At 42.3% G+C, this 19,778-nt stretch overlaps 1 protein-coding gene across 5 annotated transcripts in view; it reads right to left on the bottom strand.

Annotated features, from left to right (window-relative positions):
* Positions 1 to 19,778, bottom strand: part of TBC1D12 (TBC1 domain family member 12) — a 1,516,811-nt gene that overhangs the window by 574,445 nt on the left and 922,588 nt on the right. For all 5 annotated transcript variants that reach the window (XM_044056656.1, XM_044056658.1, XM_044056657.1 and 2 more), the window contains one exon: positions 7,200 to 7,282. In XM_044056656.1, the coding sequence (XP_043912591.1) occupies positions 7,200 to 7,282 (83 nt within the window). The remainder of the gene's footprint in view (positions 1 to 7,199; positions 7,283 to 19,778) is intronic.

The raw sequence follows: 19,778 nt of genomic DNA, 5'->3' as shown, positions 1-19,778 counted from the left end.
TGCTCAGTTCTTTCCAAATGTTTCTCCCGTAGCACTGATATTTGTACTCTGCATTTCTTAACATAATTATGTTTGCCTTTTTTTTTCTATACCTGTGAGACCATTCACATTCCAAGATAATATGCAAAGTACTGTTATTATAAAAATAAGTCATTAATCCCACTTATTACACACAACAGCCTTTTTAAATGTCTATTTCCAGCTTTTGTGATACATGCACCCACTAATGTTTGTCAGGTTGTTCATTTATACATTTTTTCCCTGTCATCACCATTTGAATCTAAGTCATATTTTACAAGATTTTTTGTTTTAATAAAGGCCCTCGAACAAAAAAAAAACCAGAATAAAATCACCCACACACTCGCAGAACTTATTAACTTAATAGAAGCAGAAAACTATCTAGATTTTGAAATAATGAAGCTTAACCCCCCTAATAGGAGCAACTGTCCCAAATAGACAGCTGCAAACTCAGGCATTAACTAACCTAAAATTGATGTTATCCATACTAAGATACTTGTTACTTTCTGTGCTCTACTTACACTAATTGGTGGCTGTTTTTTTATCTTTATTTCTCTCCCAGATGTGAAAACAACTTGCATGCTTTCAGAGAACATTAACTTTTCTGGCAAGAAGAAACCAGTACTTTGGCTTTTTATTTGCCTCTAACTTGTCTCCATGGAAATGTAATAGGAAATAAATGTTGTCCTCAGCTGCAGGCTTCTAATGACAAGCAGAAACATTTACTGCTAAAGTAAAACTAAACTTTTCATTATATTCACTGTTCTCTAGTTTACTTGTTTCCACTTAAAACCTGGTATCAAATTAATACCAATACGAAAGATGTGTGCAAGTCTGAAGTAGACCAAAACCAAAAAACAGGACTTGCACGAGTGCCCAAATGAAGGTCAAAAACCAAACTCCTTAGATAAGCACAAGCACTTTAATTCCTTAACGCTGCAACACAAAAGAATACGTTTTCGACATAGAATCCAAGTCTTCATCAGAGATGAACAAATCACAGTAGGCATCTTCGGAGGACGCTGGGCAACCAGGACAGCAGACAGGCTCTCCTCAGGGAAAGGATGATTCTGCAACTCCAAGAGAGCAACTGGTTGAATGGTATAAATTGATGTAAGGTCTACTTTTCATTATATTCTTTTGTGTTGCAGCGTTAAGGAATTAAAGTGCTTGTGCTTATCTAAGGAGTTTGGTTTTTGACCTTCATTTGGGCACTCGTGCAAGTCCTGTTTTTTGGTTTTGGTATCAAATTAAGCTGAGGGTCTTAATCCAGACACTCACCTATGCAAAAGTAATAGAACAAATATCAGTTGCACATATATTATGATCTGTGTACTTTTGCACCTCATTCCCCACCTCAACAACCCAGTATTATAGTCGATTAACTTAAACATGCTTTTGTCTAGCCTTTTTTTTCTCTTTTTGCATTGCGATGTCTACATTTTTAGTACTAAAAAGATAAAAGAAAAAGAAAAAAGGCATCTGTTTACTTTAGCATTGTTATCCCATACAACTAAAAATGCTTTACTATAAAACATGCAATTTATATCATTAAATGTTTCAGAGAAATATTAAGAACATACATTGCTTTACTTGCAGTTAACTTTTTCCTTTATCTTCCCCCTCCTTTCAGTGTCCTTTCCAAACATTAATGGCATGAAGTGAGGCAAATTTATTACGTATTGACATTTATTTACCGGGAAAGTCCACTAGGCCAAGCTACTCCATTTTTCAGTGGAGGCTTGGAAAGAAAAGCTCCAATGTAAAAAATAATAATACATAAACTTTAAAAAATTACACAAAACTAAATATGACTGAATAAAACAATGTATAAACAGAAAAGTTGGAGATAGTATTAGTACAGAGGAACAATAACAACTTGAAAATAGCACCAAGCATATTATAATGGTTTCTGAATTAAACAGTTATATGGCAGAAGAAAAAAAAAGTATATAATTTGAGGCAGTAATTAATTCAAGTAATAGAAAAATATGAATGTAAGTTAGTGAGAAAGGCATATAGGTATACGTTTATAATGGCAATGGGGTAAGAATTAAAGGAGAAACACAAGAGAGGGGATGAGTAAAAGTTAAAGGATAACAAAAAGATAGAAGAGAAGGAAGATTAGTAAAGTAGAAGGAGAGTGGAAATGGGGAGAGAAAGGTGGGAAAAGGAGTAAGGAGGTATGTGAATATTAAGAGGGGGAGTTAAGTAAAAGTTTCTTAGGAATTTAAAATAAAAAGGAATTATGAGGAAAAGCTGGATATAGACAGATTCAGTGTTTAATTAGTAGATTAAATTTAAGTAATGACTGAGGTAGGAATTGAACAATCACATATCCACTTGGAAAAGAAATGATTGTGCACTGCACTTTTGAAGTTAGAAGGTCTTGGTTGTAAGCGGATAGATGCTGGAAGGTTATTCTGTATTTTGGACACTTGCCTTATAGCTCTCCATAAGTTTAACAAAATCAACAAAAATTCACTCTTTCCACTTTTTCTTGTACAGTCATATTTCACAAATGTGGCTGATGCTTTGCAGTCTCCCATTAATTCACTATTTTCTGTGTTGCTTGCCTTCTTCCTGTTCATTTCCTTCTTCCAACTCCAGACTGTAGTTCAATTCAGAGGCACTCCCGATTCTTCTAGTCTACTCTTGTGCTTTTTTTGGTCTCTCAAGCATTTTCTTTTAGACCAATGCAAAAGGTTTAACTGGCGAAGTCTCTCCATGTGCTTTATTACCAGAAGAATGAGAAGCAAAGTCCCCTACTGCTGGATGGCACACTTTTTGTTGGACAAACGTTTGTATGTCCTCCTCAGCCTTTTCTGCATCAAAAAAGACTTTCATCCTCAGGAAAAAATATTCTGATGACAGCTGGATATGCACCAGCTTGAAACTCTCTGCTGCTTCTCGTCATTCCTGACTGCTTGAATAAAAGTGTTTCCCTTCTGCCTTGGGTACAGTGAATAATAATTTTCCATAAAAACTATATTGTTTCCAACTTTTAATACTTTGCCCTTTTGCCACAGTTTTGTCAGGATCAACTCTTTCTGCAGGTAGGTTTGCATCTTTAATAATACAGGTCTTGGCTCCTTTCTCATGGCCAGGTTTGGAGCATACATACAAGATACCCTTTCAATGAACATTTCCTGCTGTGGAATAACAGTCCAGTTGCTTATTTGCACCTTCATGAAAATAATACAGTTTGTTCCTTCTAGTTTCTCTGGTACAGCAGAAAATTTCATATTTTCTCTGTGCTCTATCCTCTAATTCTAAGATTTTTTTTTCAAAAACCTCTACTTCAGCAGACTTGTACTAAGCCAGCCTTTTCTTTATTTCGAGGTATGTTTTTTGCAGTTTTATCAGCTCATCTGAATATTTGTTTAAAGCATCTTCCATTTTTTCCAGTCTTTTGTCATTTGAGTTGAGATACTCCTTAAGTGTTTTATTTATTCTAATCAAATCTGAGCACATTTGACATGTTTTTCCCCTAGATTACCATAACTCACGTCTTGCACCAAAACTGGAGCTTGAACTGCTTTTTAATGAACAGCTGTAAGATTCTTCCCAGTCAGTGTTTTCTCTTCACCTTTTCTAGCTGATTTTCTTTCAGGCTCTCTTATTTTCTTTCTTGGAAAGCCAGGAAATGATATCTTGCTTTATACAAATTTTCATAAAATTTCTAAAATCTCCCTAATACATTTACCAGTGTTCTGGTTATTTTTCTTGTCATAGGCTCTACAACTTTGGGTAGAATTATTTCTACTTTATTTTGCCTACGTCACTGTGCTAAAATTTTCTGCATGCTACAGCTTTCAAAAAATTACTTACTTATTGTTTTTGTTGAGCTGGGTAGTCTGAATGGGTTGTGATAGCCCCTTTTCAGTGGAGGACCAAGGAGAAAAGCTCCAGTTATAAAATAGGCAGTTTTATACACTAGAGAAAAAAACGTAAAGCTTAAAAGTTACATTATGGACATACAACAAATGAAATGCAGCAATACTGGAGACAATCAGAAATCAACAAAATACAGAGAGTCATTGCATATTAATAAATGACAATTTGGTACATTTGACGAGGAATAAAATGTCAAATTACAAATTTACATTTATAGGTAGGAGAAATAATTCTCATATTTTCTCCTTCTTATGATCAGAAAGCATGCAGGAGGTGAGGAAGTAGTGTGTATAGTTGTTGGGTGATACAGAGAAAGAAAGTTACAGTGAAGTTGGGGTACATGTATAAGGTAGTGAGTATGAGATGGAATTTTGTTGCAGGGGAAAAACTTGTCAGGATTGAAGAGATATTAAGGTGAAAGGGAAAAATGACAGTAGGAAGTTTGTTTTGTTGATGTGTAGATGGGATAATGTAGATCTGTAAAATACTTGCTTAACAGCAACTTTTCTGAACTCATTCATATTACTGAAATGCTTTTTTTCTTTTTAGTGCTCTGTAGTTGCTCTTTTTCAGGTACTGTGATATTTCCCAACTTTTATAATACTTTAACATTTGTCAACTCCTCTAAATACATCTTACTGCTGGAAATGTATCATGCCAATATCTATTAACATAGATCTATACTGATGTCATTGTACACTTGGCATGGTCACACCAAAACAAATTCAAAACTGTCATAGATGACTACTTGCCTAATCTGCACACTCACTCCCCCACCCCCCCAAGCTGGCAATATGGCCACAAGCAAACAGTAGGGGAACAAAAACGTTACTGCACACATGAAAGGGCTTGGTGGTTCGGGCAAGGAGAGCCAATAAATAAATAAATAAATAACTCTTCCCACATAAATACACAAATCAGAAAAGAAATGCTGATCAGATTTTTTCCCCTGCTGTTGAAAACCTTCCTCTGCACTGTCCTCTCTAATATATAATGTTCATCTTGGCATTCATTTAGGTAACTGAAAAGCAAAGTGTTGTAAAGATCTCAGTAACAGGAGTTTTCAGCAAGAGCTGCATTCTTCAAGCTGAGAGAACTGCTTTCTTCTAGAGGTATTGAATTCAAGTCTAAATGCATGTACTCAGTAACAAGCAGTCTGCATGTTAAAACTGGGTTATTGAAATGTAACCAGTAAAGCAGAGGATGTAAAAGACTATACTATGTCATGAACAGCTAGAAAGGGTGAGAAACATTTAGTGAATCACAGATATGCTCAGACAACTTAAACACCTGTCTAAGGTAAACAAAAGCAACCATATCTGAATTTTACATGAATGCTTTCAAGTAAAATCTCTCTTCCACTAGTCTCACACCCTAACATACAATGGAAAGGCATGAAATGCATGCAAGTACTTCTCTTAATTTCTTGGACATCAGAAAGCAAATGAATCAGTTAATGCCAACACAACTACAACACAGTATGCTCAGTAAAAAAATAAATTCATAGTCGGGACCTATATATATTTTCTAGTAGCATTAATCTTTTAACTACATTAACACAGCCCAAAGAAAGCAATGGTAGAGAGAACTGGACCAACCGGACATTATAAGACCAGTTATTAGCTGCAACATGCCACTTCAAGCCATTAGCTATTCTGGTTTTCTCACTACTATCTGCCCTGTTAGTACTGCTTGAATAAACAACTTCAGTTCAGAAAGAAATTGAAGTGCTTGCACCACTGCCACCATATAGCTGAACATGGTCACTCATTCAGAGAACATGGTCACTCATTCAGAGAAGCAGTATACCTGATCAGCAGTGATACGGATATGGAAATCCTGCAATAAATAACTGTCAAAAATCACACAAAATCTACAGTGTGTCTGGCATTCAGTCAACATGAAATTGGTTGAGCAAGTCAGGTGAGCAAAATTTACTAACTCCCAGTCACTGAGGGAGAAGGAATTTAACCCAAAAAGTTGCTGTGACTTTGGAGCTTACAGATATTTCAGTATTTCTTATACAGATTTGATTTTTTTTTTCTGAAAAAACAATATATTCAATCAAGCCTCTCATTTAAATAGACAACCTGCACCACTCTTCAGGGTTTTAGCAACTTTTTTTTTTACACTAGACCGCTGTGATAAGGGTGAATGTGAACCAAGCAACAAAGACCTAAAATAGCTGAGCCTTTTACAACATTTTAAACAGGAATTTGCAGAAGGTTTAAATGTAACTGAATATGTAAAACTTAACTCCTCAATCACATGATGTCTTTTCTGAAATGAAAACAGTAAGTAAACATGGTTGATTCTTGTTAATGTTCTCCATCTAATCTCTTCACAAATGCATTTAAAAGCATTAGTTTTATGAATTATTGGCCTGAAGATTTCAGATTTGTTGTTCCTGTCAATGAATGTTAAAATTTTAGAAATGACTACTTTCCAAATTCCACAAAATACGACATGGCTTTACAAACTGTTCTTTTAATTAATCACAATTGAATACACTGTTTCTCCCATTTTAGAATATTATGAACAGAGACAATGCTTTAAAACATGCATTTGCAGCATAGTGGATTTATATATGTAAATGGATGTCTACTGTACCTTTGAAACATCTGAGACTGCAATTTCTATAGTCTTTACATTTTTAAAAGACAATGTAGATGACTCATGGCATCTAGAAATTAGGCTGCTGTATATTTACGCAAGGATGTAAATACACTGTATAGCCTGCACTTCATTTTTGACAACAATAATAAAAAGAAAGTTAGTGGAGATCTTGTAAAGTGTAACTGCTCAGCTTAGTACATGGATACTTCAGTCTTTTCATCGTACAGTGGAATTACTTATGAAATATGGAGCTGTATGCCTCTGCGGTGGAGATTTTAAATACATAAATATTGCAACCCATTTTAGTTGCAAAGCAGGGCAGAATTCACAGAAGCATTACGGTTTCCATAAAGCAGTTTATCACTGTAAATTTAACTGTCTGCATGCTCTCATATGTTGAATGAGTTATGTTTTGTACTCTGATGTACAGTATCATTATTGCCCAATTTACAGCAAGAAGTAGGTATATCTATGGGAAATGTTTTAATCTTCAACAAAAGCAGGTTACTGAAAATCAATCCGATATGTTTTTTTTTTTTTAATATGCAGCAATAGTAGCTAGTCATAACTGAAGATTAATGTCCATGTTTAAATTGAGCATGTGAAGAGTATCCTAGTGTACTCTGAATGTTTGTGAGAAGTAAATTACTACAAGAGGAACACCAAACCTCTTTTCTTTGCTTCTGCAACCATCTCATCATATTCTTGTCTGTGTCGCTGTGCCTCTTCTGCAGACTTGGCAGGCAGATTTCTGCAAAAAGGAACAGCACTTTTCAAACAGCCATTATGTCTAGGTTATATCTAACTGATGCACATTTTAACACAATGACAGCACAGTTGCTTTTAGATTACTACCTCCTTTCTTGAATGTAACATAGCAATAAGATTGGAAAGCATTTGGTTTACAGTAGCCATCCATGTCACTATCACTAATATGTATACACAGGTGAAAAGTAATATTCTGTATGGACAGCTTGTAACATTCCACTGCACTGGTTGCTTTCAGTACATATTCAAGTGCTAAATAACATACTACTAGAAGTGTTTACCACTATTCCAATCAATATATATATTGGTCCTTTCCTTCAGTATTCAGGATTTCGTACTTTAGATGGTACTGGTCACATGAAAAGCAGACACGAAGGTGAAGGCACAACAGTAAACTTCTTGATGCTCGCAATCTGTGCTACTGATGTTTATCCTACATTACTCCTTCCTTATTAAGATCCAGGCTACAGAACAGGGTCAGGCAGTAACACCTTACCAACTCTGCAGCATGAATCTGTATATGCAGTTCCACTTCTTTAAAAAGGAATGCCTCCAGTATCTCACCTGTGTATGAACATACAGCTATGTTTGGGAACCACACATTACTTCAGTAACTAGCTCACACTCACACGGAAGGAGACTGCTACAGAAAATACCTCTCCTTTTCATGACTGAATCACTGAGAGAGGTGCTGTGCACTGCTTCCTTCGTTTAAATCACTTCCACTCATTTGGTACTTGGATGCAAATTGTCAGCATGATAAAACATGCAGGGCACTAAGTAGGCAACATAAAGCAGCACACAACTGTTTTAAATAATTAGATCTGATGCAGTGTCTGGAGATCAGTCTGTAATACTGTTTTCTGCAAATACAACTAATAAAGTTTGCTGAAGCTGTCTACTACATAAGGTCTGGCACAACTGATGTAGAACAAATGCGCTACAAATAATTAATATGTGCTGTCAGACTTGTCATAAATGATGAAAGACTACTTCCATTGAAAAAATCAAGATAAAGTACGAAGATCATCTGCTTTTACCATTACAAATACAATGCTATGCTTTACAGTATTGGGCTGACAAAGATTTCAACAATGTACACAACAGAATTACTAAACTTAAAAATGAACTGTTACTGACAACAACAAAAATTTTACTTGCTATTAAATTAAAGGCTACAGATTAAACAGTGGGTAGGCCAGAAAGTACAGTTGTGTACACTTACCATAAATGTAGATGTTCGAGTGTATTCACTGTTGCAGTCTTCACCTGTGGGTTATCCCTGCTGTGGTAGCCCTCAGCAGGGATGAATACCAGAGTCAGTGTTTTTCTGTGTCAGCTGCTGTCGCTTGCTGCCTGACGTCAGGCCGTCAAGTGCTATAAAGGAAGGCAGCAAACGCCATTACATCAGTTTTTCTTGCCCTAACCAGTCAGAGGCCCAAGTAAATATGGCAAAGTGGTCCTGGTGGCTAAAAGCCACTGTTAGAAGCTTATGTCTCCCTAAAGAAAGAAGGTATAAGGGGGAAGGAGAGTGGGAAACCAGGACTGGAACAGTGAATACACTCGAACATCTATATTTATGGTAAGTGTACCCAACTGTACTATGTTCTTTGTGTTTCACTGTTGCAGTCATCACCTGTGAGAGGATTCTCAAAGCTGAGGAGAGGGGTGGTAGGATTAGTAAGAGACCTAGGAATGGGTCAGCATGCCCTGCAGAACTGCAGAGACAAACCCTGCCGTAGCCTTAGAAAATAGAGGTAGATGGTAATGCTTAGTAAAGGTATGGACAGAAGTCCAGGTGGCAGCTTCCAGGATGTCCCTGGTGGGAACTCCGCTGAGGAATGCTGTGGAAGTCGAGGTTGCCCTACTGGAATGGGTTTGAACAGACTTGGGGGGGGGGGGTCCCCATGCAATCTGTAGCAGAAATGCATACAGTGTGATATCCATTTGGAAATGGTTTGTTTGGAAATGGGCTTCCTCTCTGCTCCTGGGGCAAAGCTGACAAGTAGTTGGTCTGTTTTCCTGAAGGGTTTAGTATGGTCCAGATAGTATCTGAGCTGTCTGCATGCCTAGTGAGTGCAGAATTCTTTCCCCCTTGTTTTGAGGGTTAGGAAAGAAGGTAGGTAGATGCATGGCCTGGTTGAGAGTTACATTAGATACCACCTTGGGTATAAAGGAGGGATTAGTCCTCAGGGAGACCCTGTCTGCATGGAAGATGATGAAGGGCTCAATGGCCATCAGTACCTGAAGTTCTGAAACCCTTCTGGCTGAGGTGATAGCTAGGAGAAAAGCAGTCTTCCAGGAGAGGTATCTTAGTGCTGCTGAAGCAGCAGGTTCGAAGGGTGGCAAGGTTAGTGTTTCCAAAACATAATTCAGGTCCCAGGCTGGAGTGGGTGGCCTTCTGGGAGGTCTGATATTAGAAGCCCCTCTGAGAAATTGTTTAATCAAAGGATGGGAGAACAGGGGCTGTTCTGTATCAAAATGAGCTGAATTGGCTGAGGTGTGGATTTTAATAGAGGGGAAGGAGAGGCCACTATTAAGTAGCTCCGCTAAGTAGTCCAGGATAAGAGGGATGGAAGGTTGTGAGGTATTGCCCCCTCTAGACTGGCTCCAGGAGCAGAATCTTTTTCATTATCCTGTGTACGCTCTTCTGGTGCTGGGCCTTCTGGCCTCTGTGATAATGTCTAGGACCTGTTTGCTTAACAGGGGCCCCTTGTTTGCCTTTAGAGTATTAGCAATGCTGATAGTTTGAGTGTCTGGAAGTCTGGGAGCAGCACCCCCCCCCCCACCTGAGTTAAGAGGTCTGAGATCAGGGGAAGCTGCCTGGGAGGCTGTAAGGTCAGGCTGCGCAGTAAGGGGTACCAATGTTGTCTGGGCCAATCTGGAGCAATGAGGATGGCCTTTGGTCTCTCCTCCCTTATTTTGATCAGTACCTTGGGAGAAGAGGCAGAGGAGGGAATACGTACACAAAGAGGGTGTTCCAGGGGAAGGTCAAGGCATCCACCTTCCACGCTAGGTGGTGATACTCCCTGGTACAGAATTTTTTCAGCTGATGGTTGAGATGCGAAGCAAAGAGATCCACCTCCAGAGTTTCTCACGCCCGAGTGATTTGTACAAAGATTTTTCTTTGGAGCTGCCATTTGGTTTCTGCTTAAGTGGTCTGCCAGGGTGTTGTTGATCCCTGGTAGGTATTGGGCTATTAGATGTAATCCCATGGAAGAGGCTGTCAGCCAGAGGTTCATGGCTAGCCTGCACAGAGGGTAAGATTGGTTCCCTCCCTGTTTGTTGATGTAGCACATTACTGTGGTGTTGTCTGTTTTGATAAGGAGAACCCCTGACTTGAGATGGGGTTTGAAGGATGTCAGAGCCTTTTGTACTGCCATCATTTCCTTCAGGTTGATGTGTAAGGGAAGGTGCTGGGCATCCCAAAGACCTTGGGTGCACCTGCCTTCTAGGTGAGCGCCCCAAGCTATGTCGGTGGTAATGGTCTGCCCGGTTGGGCAGAGGGTGAAGGAAAGACCCTTGTTCTGGGCACAGGCCCCTACTCACCAGAGAAACTCAGCTCTTATACAGGGGGTCAAAGGGAGAGAGGTCTCTAGAGGTTGAGAGTGCTGACACCAAAGGTTCTTTAGGTACCACTGAAGTTTTCTCATGTGAAGCCTAGCCAGCGGGATTAGAAGAATGCAAGATGCCATGTACCCCAAGGCTTGCAGGAACTCCCTTGCAGTGAGGTGACTTCTGCAAGCCAGCTGGGTAAAATAGAGAGGCAGGAAGCTCTGCTTTTCCGGGGATAGGAAGGCCATTTGGGATGCTGTGTCCAGCAGTGCTCCCAAGAAAGTGATCTTCCTGGAGGGTGTTTGCTTTGATTTCTTCTCGTTGATGGTGTACCCTAAGGAGGTTAGGAGGGTTTTGACAAAGAGGAGGTCCTTGAGGAGCCTTTCTTTGCAATCTGCCTGAATAAGGCAGCCGTCCAGATACAGGTAAATCTGTATAATTTTCTATCTGCAAAAGGCTATGACCGGGGCTAAGCATTTGTTGAATACCCTGGGAGCAGTAGATAAGCCAAAGGGTAGCGCAGAGAACCGAAAGTGTTGTGAGCCTGCTCTGAAGTGAAGGAATTTCCTGCAGGATTCCCTTATGGGGATGTGGAGGTAGGCATATTTTAGATCTAGGGTAACTAACCAGGCATTTTTTTCAGCATAGGCAGTAGCTGCTGCAAAGTTAGCATTTTGAATTTGGGGACCACAGGAAGGTGTTTAGAATGGATAGATCCAGGATGGGGAGCCAAGTGCCTTCTTTTCTGGGAACAAGGAACAGTCTGGAATAAAAACATTTGCCTGTTTGATCTGAGGGGCCCCTTGGCATATGAGAGTTTGGATTTGTTTCAATGCTTCTGCCCACCGATTTGGAGGTAAGTCTGGGTACCCTCTTGGAATTGGGATTTTGTTGCAGGAAAATGTTTATCCCTGAAAAATTATCTTTAAGACCTACTGGTCCTTTGTTACAGAAAGCCATTTTTTTTTGTACAGGGAGAGCCTTCCTCATAGTTTTTGGTGAGTGAAAAGAGGGCAGAGGGGGGAGAGGGAGTCATTGGGAGTTTTTGCCATAGAGGGATTGCTTAGAAAGTACAGTTGTGTACACTTACCATAAATGTAGATGTTCGAGTGTATTCACTGTTGCAGTCATCACGTTTGGGTTATTTGGCTGCAGGTAGCCTTCAGCTGGCCTGAATACCAGAGTCTTGGATTCCTGCGTCGGATGCGGTCTCTTCTTCCATGACGTCAGGTCGTCAGGGGTATAAAACATGCAGCTGACGCCATTACATCAGTTTTTCTTGCCCCAGATGTCAGATGCCCCCTCAATGGGAAGCAATTATATATTATGGAACACCTCCATCAAAAAGCAAATACACCAGAAAAACTAAATACACTACACAAGAAGGAAAGGTAGAGCCAAGAGAAGTCAGGGGGCTGGAGGGAGGGTAATCAGGACTGCAACAGTGAATACACTCGAACATCTACATTTATGGTAAGTGTACACAACTATACTATGTTCTTCGTGTTTCAGTGTTGCAGTCATCACATTTGGGTTGATTCCCAAAGCTAAGGAAGGGATGAGTAAGTTAGAGACCATTAGGTTCAGCTATTAAGCCCTGCAAGACTGCAGTGGCAAAACCAGCTCTGGATTTAGAGAAAATGCTTGCTGAAGGTATGTACAGAGCTCCAGATAGCAGCTACTGGGATGTCCCTGGTAAGGACTCCTCTGAGAAAGGCTGCAGAGGTAGATGTAGCCCTGGTGGAATGTGATCGTATCCCCTGTGGGGTAGATTTTCCATGGTGCTTGTAGCAGAAATGAATGCAATGGGCTATCCATTTAGAAATAGTTTGCTTTGAAATGGCCTTCCCCTCTGCTCCTGCAGCAAAGCCAACTAGCAGCTGTTCAGATTTTCTGAGAGGTTTAGTCCTGTCCAAATAAATTCTAAGTTGTCTGTGCACGTCTAAAGAGTGCAGTATTCGTTCTCCTTTGTTTTGTGGATTAGAGAAAAAGGTAGACAAATGAATAGACTGATATAGGGCCAAACTAGACACCACCTTGGACATAAAGGAATGATTGGTCCTGAGGGAAACCCTGTCTGCATGGAAGATAAAAAGAAGTATGTCTTACCATAATGTTCCATCTGTACTGTTGATCCTCGTTCAGTCATTACGTGTGGGTATCGGTTCCGACCTCGGAACCGAGCCGGCCATCTTCCAAGCTCACATCAGCTACAAACTCTTGAGCTAAAACTCTTACCCAGAATTCCCCTCTCCCTGTTACCTCAGATTGAGTTTGCAAGTCAAAAGAAGGTAGAGGCTACCTTTGGTCAAATGACCTAAAAGAACTGGATGGTGAGATCCACTAGAAGCCACAGGAGGGGGGGAAGGAGGGAGGGTCGTAATGACTGAATGAAGATCAACAATACAGATGGAACATTATGGTAAGACATAACTTCTTTATCTGATACTGTTAATCCTCGTTCATTCCTTACGTGTGGGACAGAGTTCCCAGCTACCTCTATTCCTGGGAGGCTCTCATAGAAGGACATTCCTGAGCACCATAGAACCAAAAGATGCTCTTCCCCTGGAGGCCAAATCCAATTTGTAATGATTGATGAAGGTATGAGGCGTAGCCCAAGTTGCAGCTGCACAGATGTCATGTAAAGAAGCTCTGGCATGGAAGGCAGCAGAAGTTGCAACCGACCTTGTCAAATGAGCCTTTATGGTAGTAGGCAATGGAATATTACGTTGTGTATAAATGAAAGTCACACAGTCTTTCAACCATCTAGCCAACGTGACCTTAGCAACAGCACATCCTAATCTAGGTCCAGAATAGGCCAAAAATAACTGGTCTGATTTACGAGAGGCCTTAGTCCTGTTCAAGTAGAAGCAAATTTGCCTGTGAATATCTAGGGTATGTAGGCAATACTCTCCTTTGTTTGAATAGTTGGGAAAGAAAACTGGCAATTCAATGGTTTGGTTAATGGACATTTCAGGGATCACTTTTGGCAGAAAGGAAAGATTAGTTCTCAATGACACTCTATATCTCTATGAAAAATCAAGTATAGACTCTTGATGCATAAGGCTTGAAGCTCAGAGATACGTCTGGCAGAAGTAATGGCGACCAAAAACAAGGTTTTCCATGACAAGTATTTGAGGTCGCAAGAAGAAGCTGGTTCGAAAGGTGGCATTGTCAAAGTTTGTAGAGCTAATGACAGGTCCCATGGTTGAATAGGTTCTCTAAAAGGGGGCTTTAGATGAGTCACACCTTTTATGAAGGTCTTGCGTAATTTGTGTGATATAAGAGAGGAGTCTTGGACACCCTCATGGAAATTAGATATTGCAGCCAAATGAACTCTAATGGTAGAGGCCGATAGACACAATTGAAATAGGTCGGCTAGATACTCCAGTACTATCGACACTGGTGCTGAAAAGGGATCTACTTGCTTTTCTTTCAGCCAAAGGGTAAAGCTTTTCCACTTGCTTAGAAAAGTAATTCTAGTGAAAGACTTATGAGATGCAATAAGAATGTCCTGTACTGGCAAAGAAAGATCATTCTGCCAGGCAATCAAGGGAATTGGAGGAGCCAAGCTGTGAGCTTCAGGCTGTCCAAGTTGGGATGAATCAGATTCTGTAGATTGGAGATCAACCCCAAGGTTGGATGGAGAATCCATGGTTGATCTAGCAGGTGAGGCCAAAGGAAGGGGAACCAAATTTGATGAGGCCAATATGGTGCTATGAAGATCACCTTGCTCTTCAACTGGCAGGCTTTCTTCAGAAACTGGGGAATGAGGGGGAGAGGTGGAAACGCATAAAGAAGACCAGAGGGCCAATCGTGGACTAGAGTGTCCCTGGTGACTGTCCCAGAGGGGGAATCAGGGCGAAGTAGTAGCTGCATTTGTAGTTGGTCGGGGATGCAAAGAGATCGCAGCAAGGAAGACCCCAGCGGTGGAAGATCTCCGCCGCTATCAAGGGATTCAGGGACCACTCGTGAGGTTGTAGAATGCACCTGCTGAGTCTGTCTGCTATCACGCTGGAACTCCCGGAAATGTGCGTTGTTAGAAGAAAACGGTTGGTAACCATCGCCCACTGCCATATCCTCATGGCCTCTCGACAGAGTGGGTAAGATTTGGTTCTGCCCTGTTTGTTGATGTACCAGACCACCGCCATGTCATCTGATTGTATCGCAACAGTCCCAGAGGGCAGCAGGGGATAGAATGCTTGCAACGCCAGAAGCACTGCCCTCAGCTCTAGAACATTTACACGCAGTTGGGCCTCCAATTTGGACCAAGTACCTTGGACTGTCTGTCCCTGATATATCCCCCCCCCCACCCCATTAGGGAGGCGTCCGTGGTCACTGTAGCCTTGGGCTGCTGGGGGAGAAGGGGCGAGACCATTGTGACGGGTTGTGGGTTATCCACCACTTTAAATCCTGTTTGCACCTGTGAGTTACTCGAATCTTGGCTGAAAGAGAATACTGAAAAGGATACCATAGGGTGAGCAGTAGCCATTGTAGAAGCCTCATGTGATACCTGGACAGGGGAACAATGGTGATGGGGGCTGCCATGGAACTCAACAGCTGAAGGACAGAGTGAGCTGTGGATTTCTCCCTTGAAAGGATTGGGATCAGTTGTTGATTTATCCTTAGAATTCTGTGCTCTGGAATGGATGTTCTGCAATTCTTTGTATCCAAGATGATCCCTATGAATTCTGTGGACAGAGATGGGGTGAGATTGGATTTTTGCCTGTTTATGGTTATGCCTAGCCTTTCTGCAGCGAGGAGAGAGTATGCCAGGGCTTCTTCCAATAGATGTCTGGTGGGGGTGGAGATGAGCCAGTCATCTAGGTATGGAAACACCTGGAATCCTTGTAGTCGCAAGTGAGCTGTGATGACTGCCATGCACTTTGTGAACATTCTGGGGGCTGTAGAGAGTCCGAAGGGCAGTACTCTGAACTGGTAGTGACTGGCAACCACATGAAAGTGCAGAAATCTTCTTGATGGCCTGTCCACTTTTATGTGGTAGTACGCATCTTGAAGATCTATCGAGCGCATCCAATCATCTTTTTCCAAAAGCGGAAGGATAGACTGTATTGTGACCATCCGGGATTTTTGTACTCTTACAAACTTGTTCAATACACTGAGATCCAAAATTGGTCTCCAGTCCCCGGTTTTCTTTGGCACCAAAAATAGTCTTGAGTAGAATCCGGATCCAATCTGGTCTGGAGGGACTATTTGGATGACTCTTTTTCTTAGCAGCTTTGATATCTCTAATGCTGCTTCTTCCCTTTGACTGGGTGGAACGTCGGGTAAGTTTGTTGGGGGGGGCAGGACAAAGATCGAAGGGAATATGTTAACCTCTGGTTATTATCCTTTGTACCCAAGAGTCTGTGGTGATGGTTAGCCAGGCAGAAGGGTACAAGGAGAAACGACCCCCAACCACCTCCAGAGGAAAGGGGTTGGGCCGCTCTTCAGGAGCACTGGTAGGATTGACCAGGAAAAGAGTCCCCGGAACCTTGGTTACGCGGACCCCCTCTGCCTTGAAAAGGGTGTTTTCCCTGTGAGTTTCCCACTCTGCCTCTAGGGGAGAACAAGGCCTGTGTGTCACGGAAAGGACCCTGAGACGTTTTATACCATATCTTCCCACTCTTCTGGCTTCTGGAGAAAGCACGTTGAGGGGAAGAATAACGGACACCCACGGCAGAAAGGTTCTTACCGTCCTGTTCACATCTGGCCAGTGTGCTTTTAACCTTGGGTCCAAACAATGAAGAGGCTTCGATGGGAGCATTGAGAAAGGAAGCCTTGAAGGGTTCCGTGAAATTACATAAGCGCATCCAGGCGTGTCGTCTCAGAACAACGCTTGAACTCGCTGCTCTAGCTGCTCCTTCTGATGCGTGAGATATCAGGCGCATGGAGGAGTTAGATATCAATTCAATGGTGGCCAGCTGAGAGGCCACTTTGTCACGGACCACATCAGACACGGCACCAGCCAAAGTTTCAGAGAGCTCAGAAATTAAATCCCTTTGAAGCCTGGTAAAGTGTGCCATATAATTCAGGGACCTGATTGCAAAGGTCGCTGATGCAAAAGTACGCGTCCCTATTCTGGCCAGAGCCTGGGACTCTTTGTTGGGTGGATGGACAGTCTGGCTTTCTTCTTCCGCCAGGTCCTTCTTGATTGCGGCCGCCACCACCAGAGCATCTACAGGAAGACCTTTGGACCAATGGGGGTCAGTAGCAGGAGGGGACAAAATTTTATCTGGCCTCTGGGGAATGGCCTCAATGGTGTCAGGAGCCTTCCACGCACGCTGCACGATGAGCTGGACCAGTTCGTCGGCAGGTGGAGTAACCCAGGAGGTAGTGGGCCGGGTGCGAAAGGCCTGCAGGAACACAAACTCTTCAGAGGTCAGGTTAGAGGGCTGCCAGTCACCTCTCTGTTTAAGGATTTCAGGGATATCAACAAAGGACACCACAGAGGGTGACTGAGGGGACCCTTCCCCATCATCAAAGTTGGTGTCTTCAGTAAGGGACTCCTCTGTGGAGTCCATGCACTTCCTCTTGCATGAGCTTTTTTGATGAACTTCCTCAGAGGGAGAAGCTGGGGAAGACAACGCAAAAAGGGTTTCCTGTGGGAGTATATCCTGAGGCCCTTGCGCCCGGTGTCTGCTAGGAGCGACTTGTGTACATTGTGGTCCAGAGGAGGGTGGGGAGACTGATAGCACAGTATTCCCAGCCGACGCCAAAGCCTTCACCATTAGTTGGAAGGCCGGTCCACCTGAAGAGGGGTGAGTGTCCAGGACAGGGGTCACCCCTCCCCTAAGTGGCTCAGCCTACCGATTCAGAGTTCCTGGATGGCTGTGAAACACCAAATTACGCATGCCACAGCTGACATCCTGGGTCGTAGCAAAACTCTCCTGCTACAAAGGCAAGTGCGGTTCATTAGTGAGGTCCATAAAGGGAACCATAGATGGAGAAGACTGTGTTATATCAAGGGGTTTCAAAGGCAATGAAGGAGGAGAATAAGTAGGGGTCTTTGGCAAAGGGTGACCACCTCCCAAGGAAGGATAGGTCCTGGGGAGCGGGATATCTCTGGCCAAGCACTTGATCCACAAGACACAACACGTCATGTTCAGAGGCTTCTAGTGGATTTCACGGACATGGCTGAGGGAGAGTCAGGCCTATCCAAAGATGGGGCAAGCTCGGTGCCCACCTCACCAGTCTGCACTGAAAATAACAGGGCTATAAGGGACTGAACTACAGGTATCTGCACTGAAGAAATCATCGGTGCTGAAGTCATGGTCTGCAACGACAATAAGGTCGGTGCCGAAGTGGTTGTCGGCAGTGAGGCTGGCACCGAAAAAATTTGTGTCAATAACTGAGTTGTCGGTTCCGGGTAAGTTGTCGGAGCCGATGTGGTAACAGTCTGCATCGACTGGATAGTCGGTGCCGGTGGAGAAGTCTGAACCGAGGAGCCCCTCGGTACGGATACGTTAAAGGGCATGCTAGCCGGCACCAAAACCACAGATGGCGCCAATGGCCTCGATGCTGAAGGTCTAGGCACTGAAAGCGCTGGAGCCAATAAAGTCAGATCCAAAGTGGAAAGCTTAGCCTTCTTGGGTCTCGGTTGGTGGGAGTGCCTGGCCAGGGACGAAGGAAGAGACTTGGCCTTTGTATGTTCATCAGTCTTTTTCTTATGGGATCTTGGAGGGGTTGAAGCCTCCAACCCAGAAATAACCTCTGAAAAAGGAGATTTAAGTAGCCCCTTCAATAACAATTTATTTTTCCTCTCAATCAACGTCCTGTTAGAAAAATTCTTACAAATCCCACAGGGCAGGTCAAATGATAAATGAGGCACACCCAAGCAATAGACACACAGGAAATGTGTATCTGAAGTAGGTAATTTATGGCCACAATCTGAACATCTCTTAAATCCTGGACTACCTTTTTTATCTGCCATGTTAGGAAAGAAGGAAAATCAGAAAGAATACCAGCAATGGTACAAGAAATACCCAAAGGTAAGGAGGAAAAGGGGTTTACCAACGATGGTAAAGAAGAAAATACCTCGCGGTAAATAGGATGAAGTGGATTGAAAAGATTCAAGAAGGGATAGTCGCTAAATGCGGTAAGATAAGAGAAAACAATCTAGTAACTTTTATGAGAAAAAAAGTTGTTTTAGACTAGTATGACAAAAAATATTGTACTTAGCTCAAGAGAAGTAGCTTGACACGAACGAATGGCTTGCAGCAAACAAAATCTGAGGTAACAAGGAGAGGGGAATTCTGGGTAAGAGTTTTAGCTCGAGAGTTTGTAGCTGACGCAAGCTTGGAAGATGGCTGGCTCAGTTCCAAGGTCGGAACCGATACCCACACGTAAGGAATGAACAAGGATTAACAATATCAGATTGAAGGGTTCCACTGCCGTGAGGGCCTGTAATTCAGACACTCTTCTTGCTGAAGTGATGGCTAGAAGAAAGGCTGTTTTCCAAAAAAGGAATTTCAACTCTGCAGTTGCAGCTGGCTCAAAGGGAGGGAGAGTGAGCTTTTCCAATACAAAGTTAAGGTCCCAGGCTGGAGTAGGGGCTTTCCTGGGGGGTCTTAAGTTTTTGGTCCCTCTAAGGAATTGCTTTAGCAGGGTGTGAGAGAAGAGGGGTAGCTCAGTATTATAATGTGCTGAAATGGCAGAGGCATGAATTTTAATTGACGAGAAGGATAGGTCCTTGTGGAGCATTTCTGTTAAGTACTGAAGAATATAAGGTAAGCTGGGCACCGTTGTTCCCATCCCCTGAGTCTGGCTCTAAAAACAGTATATTTTTCACTTTTCAGCATAGGATTTTCTAGTACTAGGCATTCTTGCCTCCAGAATGACATCTAGCGCCTGCTTACTGAGGGATGCTATTGGAGAGCTCAAGGAATTAGCCATGCTGCAAGGTTCAGGGTTTGAAGCTGAGG

Source organism: Protopterus annectens, chromosome 14.part0 (genome assembly GCF_019279795.1).
Source record: "Protopterus annectens isolate FY-2018-M chromosome 14.part0, PAN1.0, whole genome shotgun sequence".
Taxonomy (NCBI): Eukaryota; Metazoa; Chordata; order Ceratodontiformes; family Protopteridae; genus Protopterus; species Protopterus annectens.
The sequence above is the reverse complement of the archived record's forward strand: the minus strand, read 5'-3'. Positions and strand labels throughout refer to the sequence as shown.